Source organism: Petromyzon marinus, chromosome 12 (assembly GCF_048934315.1).
Source record: "Petromyzon marinus isolate PM22_M1 ecotype Great Lakes invasive population chromosome 12, UKy_Petmar_22M1.pri1.0, whole genome shotgun sequence".
NCBI lineage: Eukaryota > Metazoa > Chordata > Hyperoartia > Petromyzontiformes > Petromyzontidae > Petromyzon > Petromyzon marinus.
Window position 1 is genome coordinate 3,258,500 of NC_133678.1, and position 19,531 is coordinate 3,278,030.

The 19,531-nt window shown below is 47.5% G+C and overlaps 1 protein-coding gene across 5 annotated transcripts; it reads left to right on the plus strand.

Annotated features, from left to right (window-relative positions):
- Window positions 1-758: 758 nt before the first annotated feature.
- LOC116941672 (uncharacterized) lies at window positions 759-19,284 on the plus strand. 5 transcript variants are annotated; one of them, XM_032952981.2, is made up of 7 exons: window positions 759-1,203; window positions 2,161-2,241; window positions 6,086-6,360; window positions 9,054-9,293; window positions 12,607-12,750; window positions 13,596-14,836; window positions 15,799-19,284. In XM_032952981.2, the coding sequence occupies exons 3-7, from the start codon at window positions 6,323-6,325 to the stop codon at window positions 16,152-16,154; spliced, it is 2,019 nt and encodes a 672-aa protein (XP_032808872.2). In that variant the 5' UTR covers window positions 759-1,203; window positions 2,161-2,241; window positions 6,086-6,322; the 3' UTR covers window positions 16,155-19,284. The 5 variants fall into 5 exon arrangements, with proteins under 5 accessions (XP_032808872.2, XP_032808875.2, XP_032808876.2 ...); XM_032952984.2 differs by having other exon boundaries at window positions 759-1,079; XM_032952985.2 differs by lacking the exon at window positions 2,161-2,241.
- Window positions 19,285-19,531: the final 247 nt, after the last annotated feature.

The window sequence follows — 19,531 nt, forward strand, 5'->3', positions numbered from 1 at the left end:
TGACTTTACCGAAAAAACCAATGAGTAATTTTATGCAGTCACGAAAGCTTTAATACTTTATTATGGGACTATCGTTTTTAATGGAAAAAGAACTGCCAATTCACTGTAACATGAAAACAAGTGTAATGTTAATAGCTTCAAAAAGTCAAAGAGTCTCCACTCGTTCGTCATCGTTCTCAACACGTGGCCTGGAATCTTCTCCAGGTGGTCTCCAGAGCCCGGAGGCAGCAGCACATTTATTGTGGGGTTGTTGCAAATTCTCAGAAGTCAGTTTAACACGTAGGCTTTCGCGACCAATATTATTCATAATAAAGGTTTTTGGGTTAGATCGCGTTTATTTATAAATGTGTCGTAACCCTCCACCACCCGACACGGCCAATCAGCAAAGAAAAGTGTCACGTTGACAAAAGACAAATAATTCACTACTTCAGCCCACCGGTGTGTTGAAGAGTTAATCCACATTTACAGTTTGAGTACGACGTTTCGCTGGTAAATACTTCCAGCATCATCGAGCAATTCGCCAGAATGGTAAAGCCCTCGCTTGCTCCCGGTTTTATATAGAGCAGAAGAGTGACGTCATCACTTAACTCATCAGGTGCAGTGATTAGAGGCGGAGGGGGGGGTAATGTAATTATATAATCGATTAGTAATCAGTCATTGGTTATGATTAGTAATGAGTTGTAGATTAGTAATTCTTTAAATCAAAATGTAATGTGTATTATTTAATAATACAGAAGTGTTAACATTTCTTTTGAAGCACCTTGTAAAAGTAATATGAATTCAATCTGATTACCTGTTGCACCCAAATATATACCATAGCTCAGTGGGTCTCAGCTGGCAAAAATGGAAATAAAGAAAATATATATTTACCATGCATCCAATATTGCGCACCTCTTGGGCCACTTGGGTCAATGTGCCTTTGCCCGGGCATCCACCGCCGCTGACGGCGCCGCACGCACACAGCCAGCCCAGCCAGCACGCACAGCCACTGCCAAATTGGCCCTGCGACGTCACCGCCAGCGTTGCTGCAGCATGGGGAGGAGCGAGCAAAAAAGGAGGGTTGCCGATGCAAGCCGCTGGTGAGAGAGGAATTTTTTTTGTTGTCGGTATTTTAACTTCGCGCGAATGTGGTCTACAAGAGACATTTAATGCCATTGTGTTGCCGCTGCTGCACGCGGGTTGCCGGTCGCCTCCGCAATGCAGGTGCGTGCGTGCGTGCTGCGGGTTCGCGCGGCTGATTTGTCGTACACTTTGCGCTCCTGGTTTTCGTAGTCGTGCGAGCGCCGTTAGGTTTGTTGTGCTGTTGGGCAGAGAGCTGGAACGTCACCTCTCTGTGTGTGCGTGCTGCGCGCGTGTGATAACATGAAAAGGTCAATCCTAATGTCCGGTTATGTTCACATTCTGCGTGCCCCCCCCCATACCGCATGTGGTATTGTTAAATAAAGATACTGTGTGTATATGTATGGAGAGAGAGAGAGACGGTCGTGTTTACATAAATAAGAAAACAATGTACCCTTACAGGATGTGATGCGATCATGCAAACTGTAAATGTCATGGTGTTGCGTAACTATTCGTCATGTAATCCTATTAATTCCGTGCATAATGTACGGCCTGTAAATTATTCATGAGCTCAGGTTGTATTCTCTTAACAGTGTTTTGGTTCATTGATACAACTAAAAATGTACTTCCGATTATAAATATAGTTCGCTTTAAGCTGTGTATAATATGCAGACAGCGCTGTGAGTTTGGATAATAATACCCTTTTGTTGTGTAGGGTATCATACTATATAACGAAAAGCAGATAGAATATTTTCCAATCGAGCACTGCACTGCAATCCCTGCAATGTGCTTTAAATTACGTAGGAGTGGTTATTAGCTCGTTGTGTTATGCACCCTGCGACCTAAGTTGAATTCCCGGTCACAGCGAAGAGTGGCGAGTGACATCTGAATAATGATCAGCCGAGTTGGATCTCCCCCCTCGCCTTCACGCACAGTTTGGTGAAGCATGGCCAAATAAACGTCATGACTGACAGAGGTTGGGGAGGCCTTCAACCAGCAGTGGATAGATACACGGCTGTATGTATTTGTATTATTATTTAGAATAAGAACATGTATGTATAACTGGAGAAATCCGATGAGCTATAAAGCTCTTTTCCACAGATGTCCAATTGGAGCGGGTCAGAACGTTACAACGACAAGAAACAATACAGAAAACACACAGGAATGCAAAATATCTGAAAGGTATTTAGACGTCCGCGGGTTTATTTATTCATGTAGACAATTGCATTGTTGGGAATGTTTATATTCTGCAGACGCCTCTCCTTTAATCACATCCCCCATGACGGTACCGTATTCTCCCGATTGCAAGACGCTCCAGAAAGTAAGACGCACTCCAAACTTGTGCTCGGTGTCAATAAACTTAGACAAGTCCCTGCCAGTATCAAAGTATAAAAATAGGTTTTACCCTTTCTGGCAATTAAACAGCTGTGTTAAGATGTTCAAACACCAAACTGAAATCTTTTGCAAGGAATCATGTCAGCATAAACCACAAATACTTGTGGTGAACATGCAGACAAATACACCTGCTCTGAGAGTCTATGCATTGCCTTTGAAACTTAAATTTAGACACGTCTGGTCTCGCACCCACATACTTATTGGATTGGAAGTCGCACTATTGTACGATCATCAGCAGCAACCTCGATCCATAGGCAGATATCCCGTCGGTGTCCGCTGCGTATTTCGTATTTTTTTTCCACTTCCCTGCGTCGCCTGCCAATTTTTTGCTCAAGGAGTGCGCACTTCTTTCTGCCACCAATTTCTGGCACCGACCCTTTTGGCGTCGTCGTCAAGCCCCTGATCGCTCTTCCTGTCTTTTTTTCCCGGTTCCTTCCATTTCTCCGAACTGCACGCGAGTCGCGCCGTTTTAACGCATGCTTTGAAACGCAGGGGGTTGGGAAATAGTGGGTCTCATAATCGGGGGACTACGGTAAGGCTCTCATCAAATGGATCGTATTTATTTTGTATAATCACTCAACATAAGTGAACACCAGTGAACTCTGTCTAGTCTAGGCCCTGCCTGTGTTCGCATCCAGTGATTGATTAATCCTCTGCTCATGCGCTATACGTCCCCGGGGAAATATGTGAACTAATTTAATCGAGTAGGGGGATGCTGCCGGGATGTAATGGACTTGCAATACCAGAGGTCGTCAGTCGCACTCTTCCCAAACCGATGGGCAAAGTTAATTAAATCTCTCCGCTTCTGTCCACCCAGCAGTGTTAAACCGGGCACACCAATGGTCGATCGGCGGGTTTGCGTGCCGTGGGGTAGAGTGTGGGTACATCACTTTCACCTCTGCCAAGAAGAGGTCTATCCAGCATGGAAGAGGAGGCGAAATACGATATGGATGCCCTTCCGTCAACAGTGTCATTCGCAAGAAATTGCAGGACTGCACCTTTTCCTTCGACTTTAATCGAATTACTGTCGAGCGGCAACCTATGATTACTTTTAAGGCATTGCCAAAACAATGATATGCACCGCCAAGATTTAACTGTTTAGTTTGTGGTGCAGCTTTAGAAGCGTGCTCATTAACTTAAAACGTGACAGCTGAGCTCCAAAGTTGAACTCACGACTGCAACATAGCGGCAGCACATTCGAGACAAGGGTGGATCACATGGACTTGTGAAACTCGCAAACTCCTCGGGGCTGCAAGGTGGCGAGGATGTGGCAGTACAGCAAATTGGCATATGAGCATATCTGTGCAGGTGTGTGTTGAGTGCCCCGCGTGCGTGAGCTTTCTACCAGCTACTCGGGTTGTTCCCCTTCCACACGCACAAAAAAGCACTCCTTGAATTGGCTAAGCATCACAATGCGGTCATCGTCGGCCGCGAAAAATCATCCGCTGCCGGATGAAGGCCCTTACCCAAGCCATTTCCATCTCTCTCATGGCCATGCGATGTGACATCCCTTGCCCTCCGCCCCAGAAGAAGTGTCCTGAGACTTGTATCGTAAATTACAACGAAGAAAAGGCAACGCAAGAAACTGACAATGCGCGCAAAGGCAGAATCAAGGGGTGGATGCTTGCAATTACGTTGAGAGACAGAAAGGGGGACACGTGAATTACAGTACACGGGTTAAATGCGGAATTTCTGACTCAAGACTTGTGGTTAAATCTGGACTTAAAGCTTTCGTGACTGCAGGAATTCATATTTTTTGGGTCTTTCGGTAAAGTCACGTAGATAGGTTCAAAGAAAAAAAAACTAAATAACAAAAAACTACGACTTTTCGATCGCAACACAAGTGGTCGATGACGATGACGACCGCTTGTGTTGCGATTGAAATGTCGTAGTTTTTTGTTATTTTCTTTGAACCTGTCTACGTGACTTTACCGAAAGACCCAAAGAATATCAAGACTAGTGAGTGAGCTTGGGCAGGATGATGGAGTCGAACTCGCCCGAGAGATCAACCAAACACAAAGATGCAGGGATCAAAGCAGCTCACGTGCAGGAGCAAGTTGGATTGTCTACATGTCAGGGCCATAAGAGATGGCGATGTTCTCGAGGAAGCCTTCATCCGCCAGTGGATTTATCATGGCAGATCTATGTACGTATGTTGAAGTTCTTTCGCACCGTACATAGCCAACCGTGCTGATGGGAGGTGCGGGGGAAGGACGGAAAACTAAACCCAAAAAGTAGCTCTCAAGAAATGTGTTTTCAATCTAGGTTTAAAAGTGCATAGCTCCAGTGGCTTCATAATATCGGAAGGAAGAGCGTTCCAGACGGCCACAGAAGTGCTCGATGGCCAGCGGAAAGCCGCTGCTGCGAGGGTGGCACGGAGTTCGCGCGATGATGGTGTATGCTCCTTGACGAGAATATGACGGCGACGATGATGACGAATACACATTTCAACTCGTCGGCAGCACTCAACGATTTCCAGCAGTGTGGGGTTTGAAGCGACACATATCGGGTGGCGGTGATAATAATAAAGTGGCGACGCTTTTGCGAAACGACGTAAAAAGGGGAGAGGTAAATCGGGGTATTGCTGTATATAGGTGGTCCATTCGTAGCACTGGACCCAGGAACTTCTTGCCACAGCACAGCAAGAAGTTCCTGGGTCAGATTACTGACTCGGTATCTTTTCTGCGTGGAGTTCGTATGTTCTTCCCACTGTTCTGCACGCGTTTCCTCCATGTTCTGCGGATTCCACCCATGGCTCAAATATACATCGAGAGTAACTGGTATTGGCCAAACATTGCAATGCTGAAACATTACCTGCAAATTAACCAATTGGGAGCACACACAGCAGGAGCAGTGTCTTGAGACTCAGTGAGGCTATCCTGGGTAAGCAAGTGATTTAATAATAATAAGCAGAACTCCATTCTGTGTTTCCATATATGATTTTTAAAAACGTGTTTCAGCCCCATCGGTCTATTGGCATTCCAGACCAATATTACACTGAAATCTTTAACTTAAATAAATTCGCCATCAGGTGTGGGTGGTGGCAAAAGAGTAAAAATAAAGATTTGAATATGACAATGATTTATAGATTAGACTTCATTGATTTCAGCAAGAATTGGCAAATACGATGTTAAGCTCCATTGCACGGGCATCCTGCGACGGTACAGATATTAGACAGTAAAGGGCTTAGTTGCAATCATCAAGAGGGCCCCCCCCATAAAAAAACTGTAACAGCCATGAATAACCTCTCAAACTTAAACCAGCCCTGTTTGTCATACGTACGTTGTGGAAGTCCACGGGTTTCACCTATTAGAGGTGACTTGCGCTATGGGCTCCGGGTTCCAAGCTGTCGAGCACTGGGACGGTGCCACCTGGCTTCGCGGCTCACCTGACACTCATTGTTCAGTGGCCGTGAAAGGAAAGCGGACACTTCGACTGTACAGATGTTATACAATGGGGATGTTTAGCTACGATCATCAAGAGGGCCTTCCCCCCCCCCCCCCCCACCACAGCCATGGACAATCCCTCAAACTTAATCCAGCCCTGTTTGTTATACGCCGTGCAAGCCCATGGGTTTTGTCCATAGACGTGACTGTATATTTATGTTGAACTTCTTTCGCACCGTACGTAGCCAACCGCTCTAATTGGAGGTGCGCTATGGGCTTCCGGCAACAAGACATCGAGCGCTGAGTCGGTGGTGCCACCTGGACTTCTCGCGGCTCGCCCGACGGACGCTCGATTGCCCAGACCGCCCGTGACGACGGGGAAAGCGGACACCGCGGACCGGTTGCGCGCGCCTGCGTGCCACCCCACACAGCGGCGGCGGTAGCAGGGTGCTGGTGGCGGAGCGGCAATCTCGGGCACCACCATGTCCAACACGAGTGGAAGCCGGCGGACGTCTCTGAGGTACGGACGGAGCTTGTTGCAGCCGAGCGCTTCGCTCAGTTTGCGTCGTCTTCAGATGCAGTGGCAGCGTTTACCACCACAGGAGCTATGCCATGTGGGGGGGGGGGGCGGGGGGGGGGGGCTTTGTTTGTCCACAGTAACAACAACAGACAGAGCTTTGCCCAACTTTGTATTATTTGTTTTGATCCTTGTACCCATGGCTTAATCGCGTCACCGTGGACACCCACGGTGGCTTGGAGATGTCAACTACCTCGCCTGATATGCAGGAGGTCGTGGATGCGATCCCGACCCTGGCGCCTGCTGTGTATTTGGAGTTTGCGCGTCTCTCTCCCTGCGGTCGCGTGGATTTTTCTCCGGGTCCTCAGGTTTTCCCCTCCACATTTGGAATCGAAATCACTCGTTTAGAGTATTTGGCTGCTATACATTTGTGACCAGGTCGCTTCTGAAAAAGAGCTGTATAGCTCAGTGTTTAGTTTCGTATTTTTTTTATTTCTTCCTCGATATTTTCCGGAATGCTGCAATGCTGGCTTGGAGTCGAGATTATTGGTCTAAGGCACTACCAGTCGAGCTCAAGATACACCGAACCTATCCATAACTTATTATTCTACCCCATATTCCTATAATCCTATGATGAGGTTTATAGAAATTCTATGGAGTATCACAAGGACGACATAAGGTTAGATGTAATGTAACCAGGTGCCAAAATTATTCTTAGAACAATGTTCCGCACTGTTCCGACTGAAATTAAGCACTGTATGTACCCAATATGGAGAGTGTTTTTTGTCTGCGATGTGAATGTGCGATTATGGAGGAAATTAGCTTTCAGGGCCTGATAACTGTGACAAAGCTTAAGCACCAATCACCTTTAATTATAATGATTTTGATAGACTGTGCACGGTGGTTGAGCTCCACTTCCCTCCGTCTCCCCATTTCACCCCTTCCCCCCACCCTCAAGTGTTCGGGTAAATAAGAAAATACATTTAACACGTAGGATTTCGCGACCAATATCATCCACAATAGACTTTTGTTTGGGTTAGATCGCGTAAATATATATATATAATGGAAGAAAATCAATCGTCAAAAAAACGTCACGTAATTTCTGCTAGCCATATCGTGAGAACGGGTTACGGAAAATATAAATGAATGCTTCCATCCTTGAGAGAAAATTTAATGTACTTCCGTAATGTATGCAAAATACAACAAAACATTTGAAAATTCTTACTCATGCGTGCGAAACGTTTGTAATTTCACACCTTTGTACGACCAATGTCACAACTAAAATTGTAATTCATTCTGCACCGCCAGATTCTGCAGTGTGATGCAAGGTCATTTTCAAATCGGACACTCCTTGTCCCTGTTCTTAATGTGCCACATTGCAGTGTATCATTCATGACTGTTGGGCTTAAACATTTTTTCAGCAATACTTTAAAGAAGTAACTTTTCGGCTGTGAGAAGTCTGTGACAATGAACATGTGGATGTAATTTTGTAGTTTTACGTTGGTTTGTCGGAGCAAGGAGACAATCACAGTGAAGCATCTCCCTTATAAACTACAAACGATTTCAACTATATATTTTTTTATTTTACCGGGTAAGGCTCACTGAGCTACATAGCTCTTTTTCAGAAGCGACCTGGCCACAAATAATAGCTCGGTGACGTGGCCCATGTGGACATTCATAGCAGCAAAAATACTTTAAATGCATGTTGATTCTAAATGTGGAGAGAAAAACCGGAGGGCCCGAAGAAAAATGGACGCGCCCACGGAAGAGAACATGCAAACTCCAAATATGCACGCGTCAGTGTCAGGATCGAAGCCACAATCCAGGCGAGGTAGTAAACATCTCGCCACCGTGGCACCCCCTTCCCTGTGTGATCCCTGCCCCAGTGTGTCTGCGACCATAATGCAAGCACTTCTTGTAACTCGAGGGGTCTAACGATCCGTGCGGCAATATTGATTCTCCGAGCTCGCAATGCATCGATTTGCATGTGTAACGTCCGCACTGGGCTCACGTGGCCATACAACTCGAGCCATCTACACTTGCTGCAATGTGAGATAATCCATTTGAATGATTAATGAATGGAATCATGACCTTGGATAGAATCATGACCCCTTCTATGAATTGCTATGCTTCAGGGAGGTGCGTGGTTCGACTCCGGCAGGCCGCCGTGGTTATTACTGCGGGTTTCGTTAACCATGAAGCATTCAAAACAAATAGATCGTTCTGTGCTGGCGTCATGGTCCACAATTACCGTCTTTGAAATGTTTCCAAATTACTCGATTGGGATTACACGTAGCAACATGCCCTCCTTACTGGGAAACTACTGCCAAGCATAGCACCTTCGTGATCACCTTGTGCATTCAGACTGGTGCAAGTAACAAATGCTCCGAACATTAATTACTTATTATTACTACTGCAGGGGATAGGGGCCAGGAAGTGCGATGTGGGGGTGAATTGTCACAATTATCAGTCTCTTATCAGTATTTTTTTGCGCTGGTAGCGATGAATTGTTGGCCGCGTGGTCCGTACGCGTGGCGCGCCGGTCGAGTGCATAGAATGGCGCGAGTAACAAGTGCTCTTTCAAAAAAATACTGCAGGGGGTGGGGGCCACGACGTGCGATTTGGCGGTGAATAGTCACAACCCCCCCCCCCAACTCTGAATGGTGGTCGGCGCGGTCTGCACGTGCGGCGCGCAGGTCGTGTGCGCAGAGTCGCAGCGCCCTCTTCTCGGTGGTGACGCCGACCGGCTCTGGGCAGGCCACGCCGGAGCCCCTCCTGTCTCCGGGGAAGAGGGCGCCCTTCCACAGCAGCAGCAGCAGCGGCGGCGGCGGCGGTGCCACCGCCGCCCAACCTAAACCCTACTCGGGGACACCGTCCCATGGCTGCACGAGCAACTTCTCCTACGGCCGGGCTGGAGAGGGCAGCCCCACACACAGGTAAATGGAAGACAATGATTGCACCACCCCCCCCCCCCCCACCTTTTAGCCTTCGACAGACGGATGCTGATGGATTGAATTTGCCGTTTAGATTTGTTTTGGTGGTGCAAACGGGGCCCTTGTGTGCGATTGCTAAGTTGCGTGTTGCCAGCACCACCACGCACGGCTTGCCTTCGTCTTTTATTGCACCAGGTAGTCGTTTCTTATCCTCTTATTTTATATTTATAGAGCGCCTTTGATGAAGGTTGAGTCGAATCTCGGGGAGGCCCACTGCTTAAAATATGACTCACCACTCGGGTTGCTAACTCTGAAATACAAAACAAGCAGGACATATACATGGGAATAAGAATATTTCACAATACCAGTAGAAGGGAAAACTACACGGTGAATGCATTGTCCTGAGTGATGGAAGGTGACCTATTGTATTGATTGGGTTCCAAATCCCTGGGGTTAATTGACCTTATCAGATGTACAAACAAAAATGGCTGAGATTGCCGGGGATTGTTAGAAGCCGCCCATTACGAGACTACAGTCTGGAGTCTTGGGTTTCATCGCAATGGCTACCCGACAAAGAGCCTTAGCACAAGCCAACATGAAGGGCTCAGTGGTACAGCTAACGAGAACTTATACAAGACAAGGCCGCCATCATCATAGTTAAAAATGTTTAAACCGTTGACGATAATACAAAAATTGTATTTACGGGTGCCTACGTGCAAGGCACTCAGAGCGCTGCACATCGCAGAAATAACTAAATACACGGCTGGTCAAGCGATGGAATAACGAAGAAGCGTTGGAGCTGATTTAGAGAACTGAAAGCAAGAGAGAATAAACTCTTGGTATTCAGGCCGGGGGGTATAGACCACACCGCCCTTAGTCTCGGAATTGTGAACAGCACCGGGCAAAGCGTTCCACAAATTGGAGAGCGGCACAACAAGAGGTGGGGGAAAATAAGTGGATGATGCAAGTACAGACGATGCCAAGAATGCACAGACGCAGGCTTATTGTACAGGGTCTCCTCTACTGACGAACAAGTTAAGTTCCAGAGATCTGTTCGTAAGTCGATTTGTTCGTAAGTCCAACTTTACTCCTGTCGACTCCAAACATGTTGTACGGCATGCACACTAAACACGGGGAATGGCTTTAAAAGTTGTATCATCTCCTGTAGATGTAGATGTCACAGGTCCTTCACGATCTGCAGATGTAGATGGCACCAACACCATCTATTGTGCGGCGGTTGAACTCACGACTTTCGGTCCGAACAGGCAACCAGACATACGGACAGGTTTGTTCGTATCTCTGAAAGTTTGTAAGTCGAGTGTTCGTAAGTAATGGAGTCCCTGCGGTCATCATATCGCAATGATACTACTTTGATTTTACTGAGCGTCTCAATACATCCGTTTCCCAGGGTGCTTTGATAAGAGACATGCAATACGGTACAGTACAGGAGAGAATAGATAAAAAACACACCCTTTGCAGGAAGGCCAGCTGTGCTTATGTTCGAAGTAGCGTGTCGAAGTTGCCATTTGCCTCTCCTCACCCCAGTGTAATGTAAGCATGCGTCGAGCACATCAGAGCTGTGCCTATATAAGATGTGCTTTAATCCAGCCTCCACTGAGTTATCATAGTGCTGCACTGTGCTAGTGTACCTGGCCCAATATGATTCCATGGCAATGTAATGAATGTTTGGCTTGGTTTAAACACAGTCTATGCACTTGCGCCAACCTGGAACCAGGTGCGAGCATTCCATCACGGTAAAACGATTCATCTGAATCGCGGAGCCATTTACAAATAGCATGCTGTACAGCAGTGTAGTTCTTCTTTGGTTCTTTCGGTAAAGTCACGTAGAATGAGAATAAAATAATAAAATAAAACAATAAAATTCTCACGACGTTTCGGCCACAACACAAGTGGTCTTCTTCAGGTGAAAGGGACAGACCTGTTGGGACGACAGAGCTTCAAGCAGTGTAGTTGTCAAAACGATGCCCACCCACACAGCCAACCCACCATCCTTCAAGGGACCTGAAACAGATGAAAGTGTGAAGGTGCCAGATCTGGGCTCTGGTGGGTGGGGTAGCGAATACTACTCATGTTGTACAATGGCCTCTGATGTTATCAGGCTTGTGTGTGGCCTCCCATTTTTTGGGAGGAGGAGGGATTTTGCCACACACATGTCCATGACATGACATTCACATTAATTAATAACATGACCGGCTCACTTGATTAATTGGCTAAACGCTGTAATCGACTGCGTTAGTTGTGGTTGATCACTTTTAAAAATGGTGGCTGCCCTGACAACCTGCCTACCGAAGGTAGGAAACCCCCTACAATCCACAGCCAGCGTGACGCGGCTGATGGCTGATGATGCGGAATGACATGACCAAGCATCCCCATCCCCCGCTTCACCTCCCATCCAGCGGCACACACGTGATAACAGAGGTAGAGTAATCGGTTACTTAAATAATCGGAGAGGTCAACTCAAATCATTTTGTGTTGGTTTGATGAAAAGCTCCTCAGAAAAAATGTGAAGCATCACCTTTAGCGTCTCCCTTGTACAATTGAATCCTACTGATCACTACTGGGAACGCACCGTGGCAAGAAGAACAGTCACCGCATCGCGCGCTTTCAGATGCGCTTCTGAGGCCGTCTGGAACGCTCTTCTGTCCGATATTAGGAAGCGACTGGAGCCACGCACTTTTAAATCTAGATTGAAAACTAATTTCTTGAGAACTGCGTTTTGTATTTAGTTTGTTGTCTTTTCCCTGCACCTCCGATTAGCACATTTGGCCACGTACGGTGCGAAAAAAGTTCAACATACATACATAAGTTGTGTGACGACATTATCAGATCAGGGGGTGCGGCAATTGGTCAGGTGAGGCCCCAATATTTGATTTGTCTCGCACGCTCGCACCCAGGCTATTCTATATCGCGGCTCCTCTCGCCTAATCACATTTTCGTTACGCTCACGGTCTCGAACATGTAACGCTGTAGGGGAGCTCCGTCTTCGCAAAATGCAGCCACCGCAGCTCCGTAGTTACCTCTTTGCCATATAATTGACGCGTGTCTAATAAAATAAACATCCCCGAAACGGAGTTCTACGTCCAATGTTCTTTTTCTTTACGGTAAACAAAAACCGTGTTACTTCCAACACTAAGCTGTTCAAAGCATATCTCATGGTGGTTGCCAAGGGTGCCCCACCAACTCGTAGCTTTGGCCACCAGGGCGGAGGGGGTGGGGGGGCCAAGGCACCCCCTGCCCCCCGACACCGGTTATGCCACTAACGTACGTGCAACAACGCGAACGTTTCGCTTTGCAGGAGATCCAAGCCAGCCGCCTCCGTGGAGGCGTCTGGGATGAGAGCGCCCTCCGAGCCGTACCTCACGCCGCTCCAGCAGAAGGAGGTGGCCATCAGGCACCTGCGGGCCAAGCTGAAGGACTCGCAGAGGCTCATGCAGGAGAGGTGAGAGGGCAGTGTGACGTAACCCCCCACCCCCACACGCCCTGACCCCAAAACGAGCGTCCAATCGCAATGCGCGCTCGTGAACGGTAAACGTGCAGCCCCGCGGTTTCTTTTTCGCGTCACCACTGGCCAATAGGGCCTCCACTCGAGGGGCTCTCCAGAGCACCCTGGAGCAGAGGGCCCCTACGCTAGTAGGTTTGACGCGTCGGGCTATCGCGACCAAATGTTATTCGCGACAAAGGTTTTTATTTTTGGGTTCGACCGCGTGACTCTTAACGTGTCTTTAACCCGCTGCCACCCGACACGGCCAATTGGTAAGGTTCGTCACGTAAACAAAACGTGCCAATTACTTGCTACTTCGGCACACCGGGTGTGTTTTATCACGCTCCAATGCCAGCGGCGGCGTGATCAAACAATTGCGGGGTGCTTAAAAAGATGTTAACACTTACATGGGACTATCGTTTTAAATGGAAAAGAACGGATTATAGACTGTAACATGATAACAATTGTAATGTTTATAGCCTCAAAAAGTCAAAGAGTCTCCACTTGTTCACCATCATTGTCAACACGTGGCTGGAATCTTCTCCAGGTGGTCTCCAGAGCCCGGAGGCAGCAGCACATTTCTTGTGGTATTGTTGCAAACTCTTAAAAGTGTTAACATGTTTTTGAAGCAACCTGTATATGTACGTATGCATGCTGAACTTCTTTCGTACCACACGTAGCCAACCATGCTAATCGGAGGCGCTGCCATTCTAATTGGAGGCGGCTCTGCCGTGGGAATCGCTCAGGAGAAGAGGCCGGCGAATGTGGCCGTGAATGTTGGCCGCCGTTGTGCTTGCTCGCAGGGAGGGCGAAATGGAGGAGCTGCGCCTCAAGCTGGGCCAGATGCAAGAGGACTGGGTGGAGGAGGAGTACCAGCGTCTGGAAGCCCAGCTGTCCCTCAAGGAGGCCAAGAAGGAGATTAAGCAGCTCAAGTCGGTCATCGACACGATGAAGAACATGCTGGTGGACAAGGAGCCTGACGGGGGCAAGGGCGTGCAGAAGTACTTTATCGACATTAACATCCAAAACAAGAAGCTGGAGGCTCTGCTCAAGCGCAAGGAGGCGGCGGAGAATGGCGTAGCCGGGGAGGGCCAGGAGGAGGGTTCGTCGCCGCCAGAGTCGGCCACCCGCAGCTCCGCGTTCACGAAGGGCTCCGAGGATGAAGGCGAGAGCTCCGACGGCGTGGACACGGACACGGACGCCGAGGCGGAAAAGGGGACGTTGGAAAAACACGCAACCAAAGAAAATGGCGCAACCGTGGACGCGTGCAACGACAACGTCCGCCCCGGCATTTCGCGGGACGCGTCCAAGGATTGCCTGAGCCTTATGCTCAGTGACTCCAAACCGCCGACCTTGTCCATTCACGTGCAGTCGGCCGAGGGCCTGCCAAAGACGCAGTCTCAGCACTCGCTGCTGAAGCTGATCATCACGAGTCCGGTGGAAGAGAACGTTCTGACTTTCTCCCAAGTGGACGTGGACAGGGTCAGGAGGATCAGCAAGGAGGAGGGCGTGCAGACGGACGAGGTCACGGGTGAAAACGCGCCCGACCCGAGGGCGCTCAAATCTCAGGCCTGCAGCCCGATCCTCTCGCAGCTGCACAAATGGTCGCAGGCGAATGCATCTTCCATAGCCGATGGCGAACGTGTAGAAGATGAACTCAGGGAAAGCACCATAGAGTTGTTGCAGTTTCAATACAATCGAGAAATGCATAAGTCGCTGTCGTCCCCGACCTCGGAAGAGCGAGGCTCATTCGACGCAAAGTCTGACTGTGGCGCTTGCTACCCCGAAACGGTGGTGCAGGTGTCTGATAGGTCAGCTGTGGAGACAACTGATACAGGTGCAGATGCACGGATGGGCCAAACCGCTGCCAGCCCAGCCGCTGCCTCTGTGGAGTGCTGCAATTGTTTGACCTCGGATAATTTTCAGAGCGGCTTACAGGCCGAGCCAGTGGGCATCAACAATAACAACGCTGCGATTGGCTGCTTGGTAACCAGCCATTCTAACAGCAGCCTTCAGAGCCTTGTTGAATTGGCTGAGGAAGCTGGTAAGGATGTCTGCATTTTTTTGTTTTTCTGCAAAGGACTTGCAGTGTATTTACTTGTTATTAGTCTCCGTGCCATTTTCATGTGTTTTTTTACAGCTGTACTCAGTAATTGTTGACATATTTTTTTAAATAAATAATGCATACATATAAGTATGAGTTAGGTCATGTAATGATCAGGACAAATCTCTGTCATACGAACTCTCCACCACCCGACTGAGCCAAAACGAATTTAATTATTCCGTCTAAAAAAGATTATTGTTTCAGCTCACCCAGGGAGTTAATGACCAATTGTCGCAACCGAAAATAGCAATTGGGTACGACGTTTCACGTAAAATCACGCGGAGCAACTCTTAGACAAGAACCAGGAAGTCCGAAAGCCTGAGTGTAAAATGCACTCCTCTTTCTGCTTCAATTCCTCACACTGCTCGACTGTGGAAACACCCTCTCGGTTGTCTATTTGCCCAAGTTCTTTTGACATTGGTAAATTGAGGCATCCCATTAACTTTTTCATTTTTTTTAAACTGTGCTAGTGCTCATAGTAAAGGTTTTTTTGGGTTAGATCGTGTAAATATGAATGTGTCGTTAACCCGTCACCACCCGATGCAGCCAATTAGTAGGGGTTGTCACGTAAACAGAACATGCCAATTCGTTAATACTTCCTCAGACCGGTGTGTTGGAGAGAAAATCCACAACATTTACAATTTGAGTACAATGTTTCGCTGGTGATTACCACCAGCTTCATCAGGCGATTTGCCAGAATTTACTTTGTCGGGTGGTGGCACGGTTAACGACACATTTATATTTACGCGATCTAATCCAAAAAAACCTTTATTTAGAATATTATTAGTCACGAAAGCCTACGCATTAAACGGTGATGGTGTTGTTTGTTACTGGCCACGTGGATCAGCGTGTTGTGCCCCACCCCCCCCCCCCCCATGCTCTGCTCATATTTCCGCTTGCAGCCGAGGATTGCCCCCATGCGGAGGCACCCGAGCCCAGCTACTGGAGCGGCAGCGCCCTACTGGACACGCTGGTGCTCGCTGGGCCCATCCTGCCCACGGTCGCCTGGTTCCTCCGGCGGCCCGGAGGCACGGCGGCCGGGGCCGCCGGCGCCGAGGCTGGCGCAGCCGTCGGGGTGGCCGTGGGGCGGCCCTTCTACGGCCTGCCCACCCTGCTGCGCGGCTGCTGCCTGCTGGCGCTGCGCTCCCTGCGCTCCATGCCCAACGCCGTCATTGCGCCCATATGCCTCTGCACAAGGCCCCAGATCCAACAACCAGACCCAAACAATGGGGAGGAAGAGGAGCATGGGTTGATGTAGATGACCGCCGGCTTGCTATGCGTGAGGAATGACGTTGGATGGCCACGACGAGGGTTGCCACCCCCGATCCTGTTTTTTTTTCCCCAAGATAGTCCTCTTTTTTGACATCGCTGTCTTGAGATTTCCATATGTCTTCTTGAGACATGAAGTCCAGCTTTTTGTTGGTTATGATAACACGCCCGGGTCTTAATTTCCCATGGAATATTTTCTAGGGCCCACCAGAGGGAGGAAATAGTTTGCAAAGTTCGGCCCCAGATAACTTTGGCTGATATAATTCCCTGAATGCACCACTCGAGACAATGCATTTACCCATAATTCTCCCATCTTACTATAACGTGAGATATTCCCCTTCCCATGATGAGTACTGGTTTTTGAATCACAGAGGTGGCAATCCTCGTGGCTACTACTGAAGAGGTGTCATGGCCAATCTGTCTACCCACCCGATATGAATTTGCTTGCACTCATGTTTCGTGGAAAATAACAACGATAAATCATGGTACAGTCATATCTCGATTATCCGGGATTTGTGTTTGTATCACAGTTTAACACCTAGGCTTTCGCGACCTATATCATCCATAACATAGCTTTTTTGGGGTTAGATTGCGTAAAAATGAATGTGTCGTTAAACAATTGTAAATGTTCTACTCAGATTGTAAATGTTGTGGATTTTCTCTCCAACACACCGGTGTGCTGTACTAGCGATGAATTGGCATGTTCTGTTTACGTGACAACCCCTACTAATTGTCTGCGATCTAACCCAAAAACTGGCCTAAACGCTCGAATTAACCAAAAGAGCCGCCAACAAACAGCATGAGCAAAGGTGTAATAGATACTCGTTCACACGTTTCTTGAGATCGACAAAAGGTTATATGGATTTGGGAAAAGAGACAATGGGTGGGAAGGGAATTCCCAAGTTGAGCAGTGCATGGAAAGAATGGGCTCAGTGCTGTGACCTCCAGTGTGGTGTCGAACACAGCAATGGTTGAGACAAAAATAGACTTCTGGTAGAAGGGGGAGGGGTATAGCGTGGATTAAACAAAACACGGATGTCTAGATTTGAAGCTTTCGTGACTGCAAGGATTCATACTCTTTGTTTTTTTCAGTAAAGTCACGTAGGTAAACAATGAATAAAAAAGTGAGAAAATAAATAAATAAAACAATTAAATTAAATTCACTAAATTAAATCACAGTTACATTATGAGACCTCCTTTGCCAGTAGCAAGATATAGTAATAGGTTTTTACCCTTTTATCTGGCACCAAAACAAGGGGTCATGTTTGCAATAACCACAACACAAGCAGTCAAAATGCAAACAAAAAGAGACAACTCTGATAATAATATGCACTGTCCTTGAAATTGATTGGTCCACACCCGAGACGGCTTTTTTTAGAGCCTAGTCTCCATTGGTGTTGGACCAGAAGACGCCAAAAGGCGTACAACTCAAAAACAGCACACTATCAGAGTATTGAGAGCTCGATTTTAAGCATTTACATTATGGGACCTCCTTTGCCAGTACCAAAATATGAGAATAGGATTTTAATTATTGTTTACCTACGTTACTTTACCGAAAAAACCAAAGAGTATAAAACATGGATGATTCAAATCAGACGTAAAATAGACTGCAACATCTTATTAAAATGTTGTTACTGAAGCATAATGGGGGTGAAGAGGTGGAAGTGGACGTGTTGTTGTTTTTATTCATTAAAGCAGTCACTGAGTCAAGGGTTAGCAACTGCTAATAACACCGTGTAACAAAAAAAAGTACAGAAAATGGAGATTATTATTCCCCACAAACTTTGCTTTTGTGACCAGGACACAAGAGCAAAGTTAATAATCTACTCCATTAATAACACTGTGTAACAATTTTTTTTCCCTGGGTAGTGTTATTTCCTAATTGCTTATGCCTCAAAAGTACAGAAAATGGCTATTGTTATTATTATTCCCCACAAACTTTGCTTTTGTGACCAGGACAGTGATATTTCGAAATTTACCTATTTTCAATGAGAACACGTGGTGTGCATTTGTGTCATTCCTTCACATAAAGTCCTGGTCACAAAAGCAAAGTTTGTGGGGGATAATAGCCATTTTCTATACTTTTTAGGCATAAGCAATTAAAAAATAACATATTCTTAGCTCTTTCGGTACAGTCACGTTGAAGGGAAACAATAACATAATAAAATATATATAAAACAATAAAAATTCTCACGACGTTTCGACCATAACACAAACGGTCGTCATCAGGTATGTTATGGTCGAAACGTCGTGAGAATTTTTTTATTGTTTTATATATTGTTATTTTATTGTCTCCCTTCAATGTGACTTTACCGAAAGAGCTAAGAATATGAATTACTGCAGTCACGAAAGCTTTAAATCAAAATTTAAAAAATAACACTTACTACCCAGGGACAAAAATCGTGTTATATAGTGTAATGATAGAACCAGTGGAGCATTGGGAAATGAAAGGGGGAGAGTGAGTGCAATAACGCCACATTTTCTCTTTTTTTTAAATCTGCAGTCCAGAGAATCCGTCAACAGATGTTCGAGAGTTAACTTTATTTGTCAAGGAAAGTCTCACTTAATCTGAAGCCGACACTTGTTTTTGTGTCCACTTCCGCAAAGGTGTGGGACGACAGGAGACCCCCAGATGAAGTTCACGCGCACGAGGAGGCTTCACTCAAAGCACCGCACAGCTATATTCAAGAATTGCCACCTCCAGGTCACCTGCTCGCCCGAGCGTACATGCCACTGGCATTCCTAGGCAGTCTTCCACTCAAGTGCAGTACTAACCAGGCTAATACCTGCTTCACTTCTGTGATCTGATGAGATTGGGCACACGTGCAGGTTACGAGTCTCGTCGCAGCTGAATGTGAGGGTATAAGCTCTCTCTGATCCAGGTGCATGTGCGTTATCTCCAAGGTACAGTAACACATTCTCCTGCGGAGGGAGCTGGTAGGAACGTTGGGTTGCTCGGTCAATGGCCAGGGTCAACGGCGGCGTGGTGTGTTCCGCAAATATGCCCGACTGTGAGGGCGGGCACAAGCCGGCGTGAGTAGGTTAAACGTTGAGTTTTATAAGGGCACCACGGGGTGACCAGCCCCTCCCCACCCAGCCCCACCCCTCCCACCCAGCCCCTCCCCACCCTCCCCACCCAGCCCCTCCCCACCCTCCCCTCCCCACCCAGCCCCACCCTCCCCACCCAGCCCCTCCCCACCCTCCGCTCCCCACCCAGCCCCACCCTCCCCACCCAGCCCCTCCCCACCCTCCCCTCTCCACCCAGCCCCAGCCTTCCCATTTTTGGATGCACGATGGACGGACGGACACAATAATCCCCTGTGGGCTGGTGTAACCAGGAGGTTCCTACCAGTATAACGATCTGAC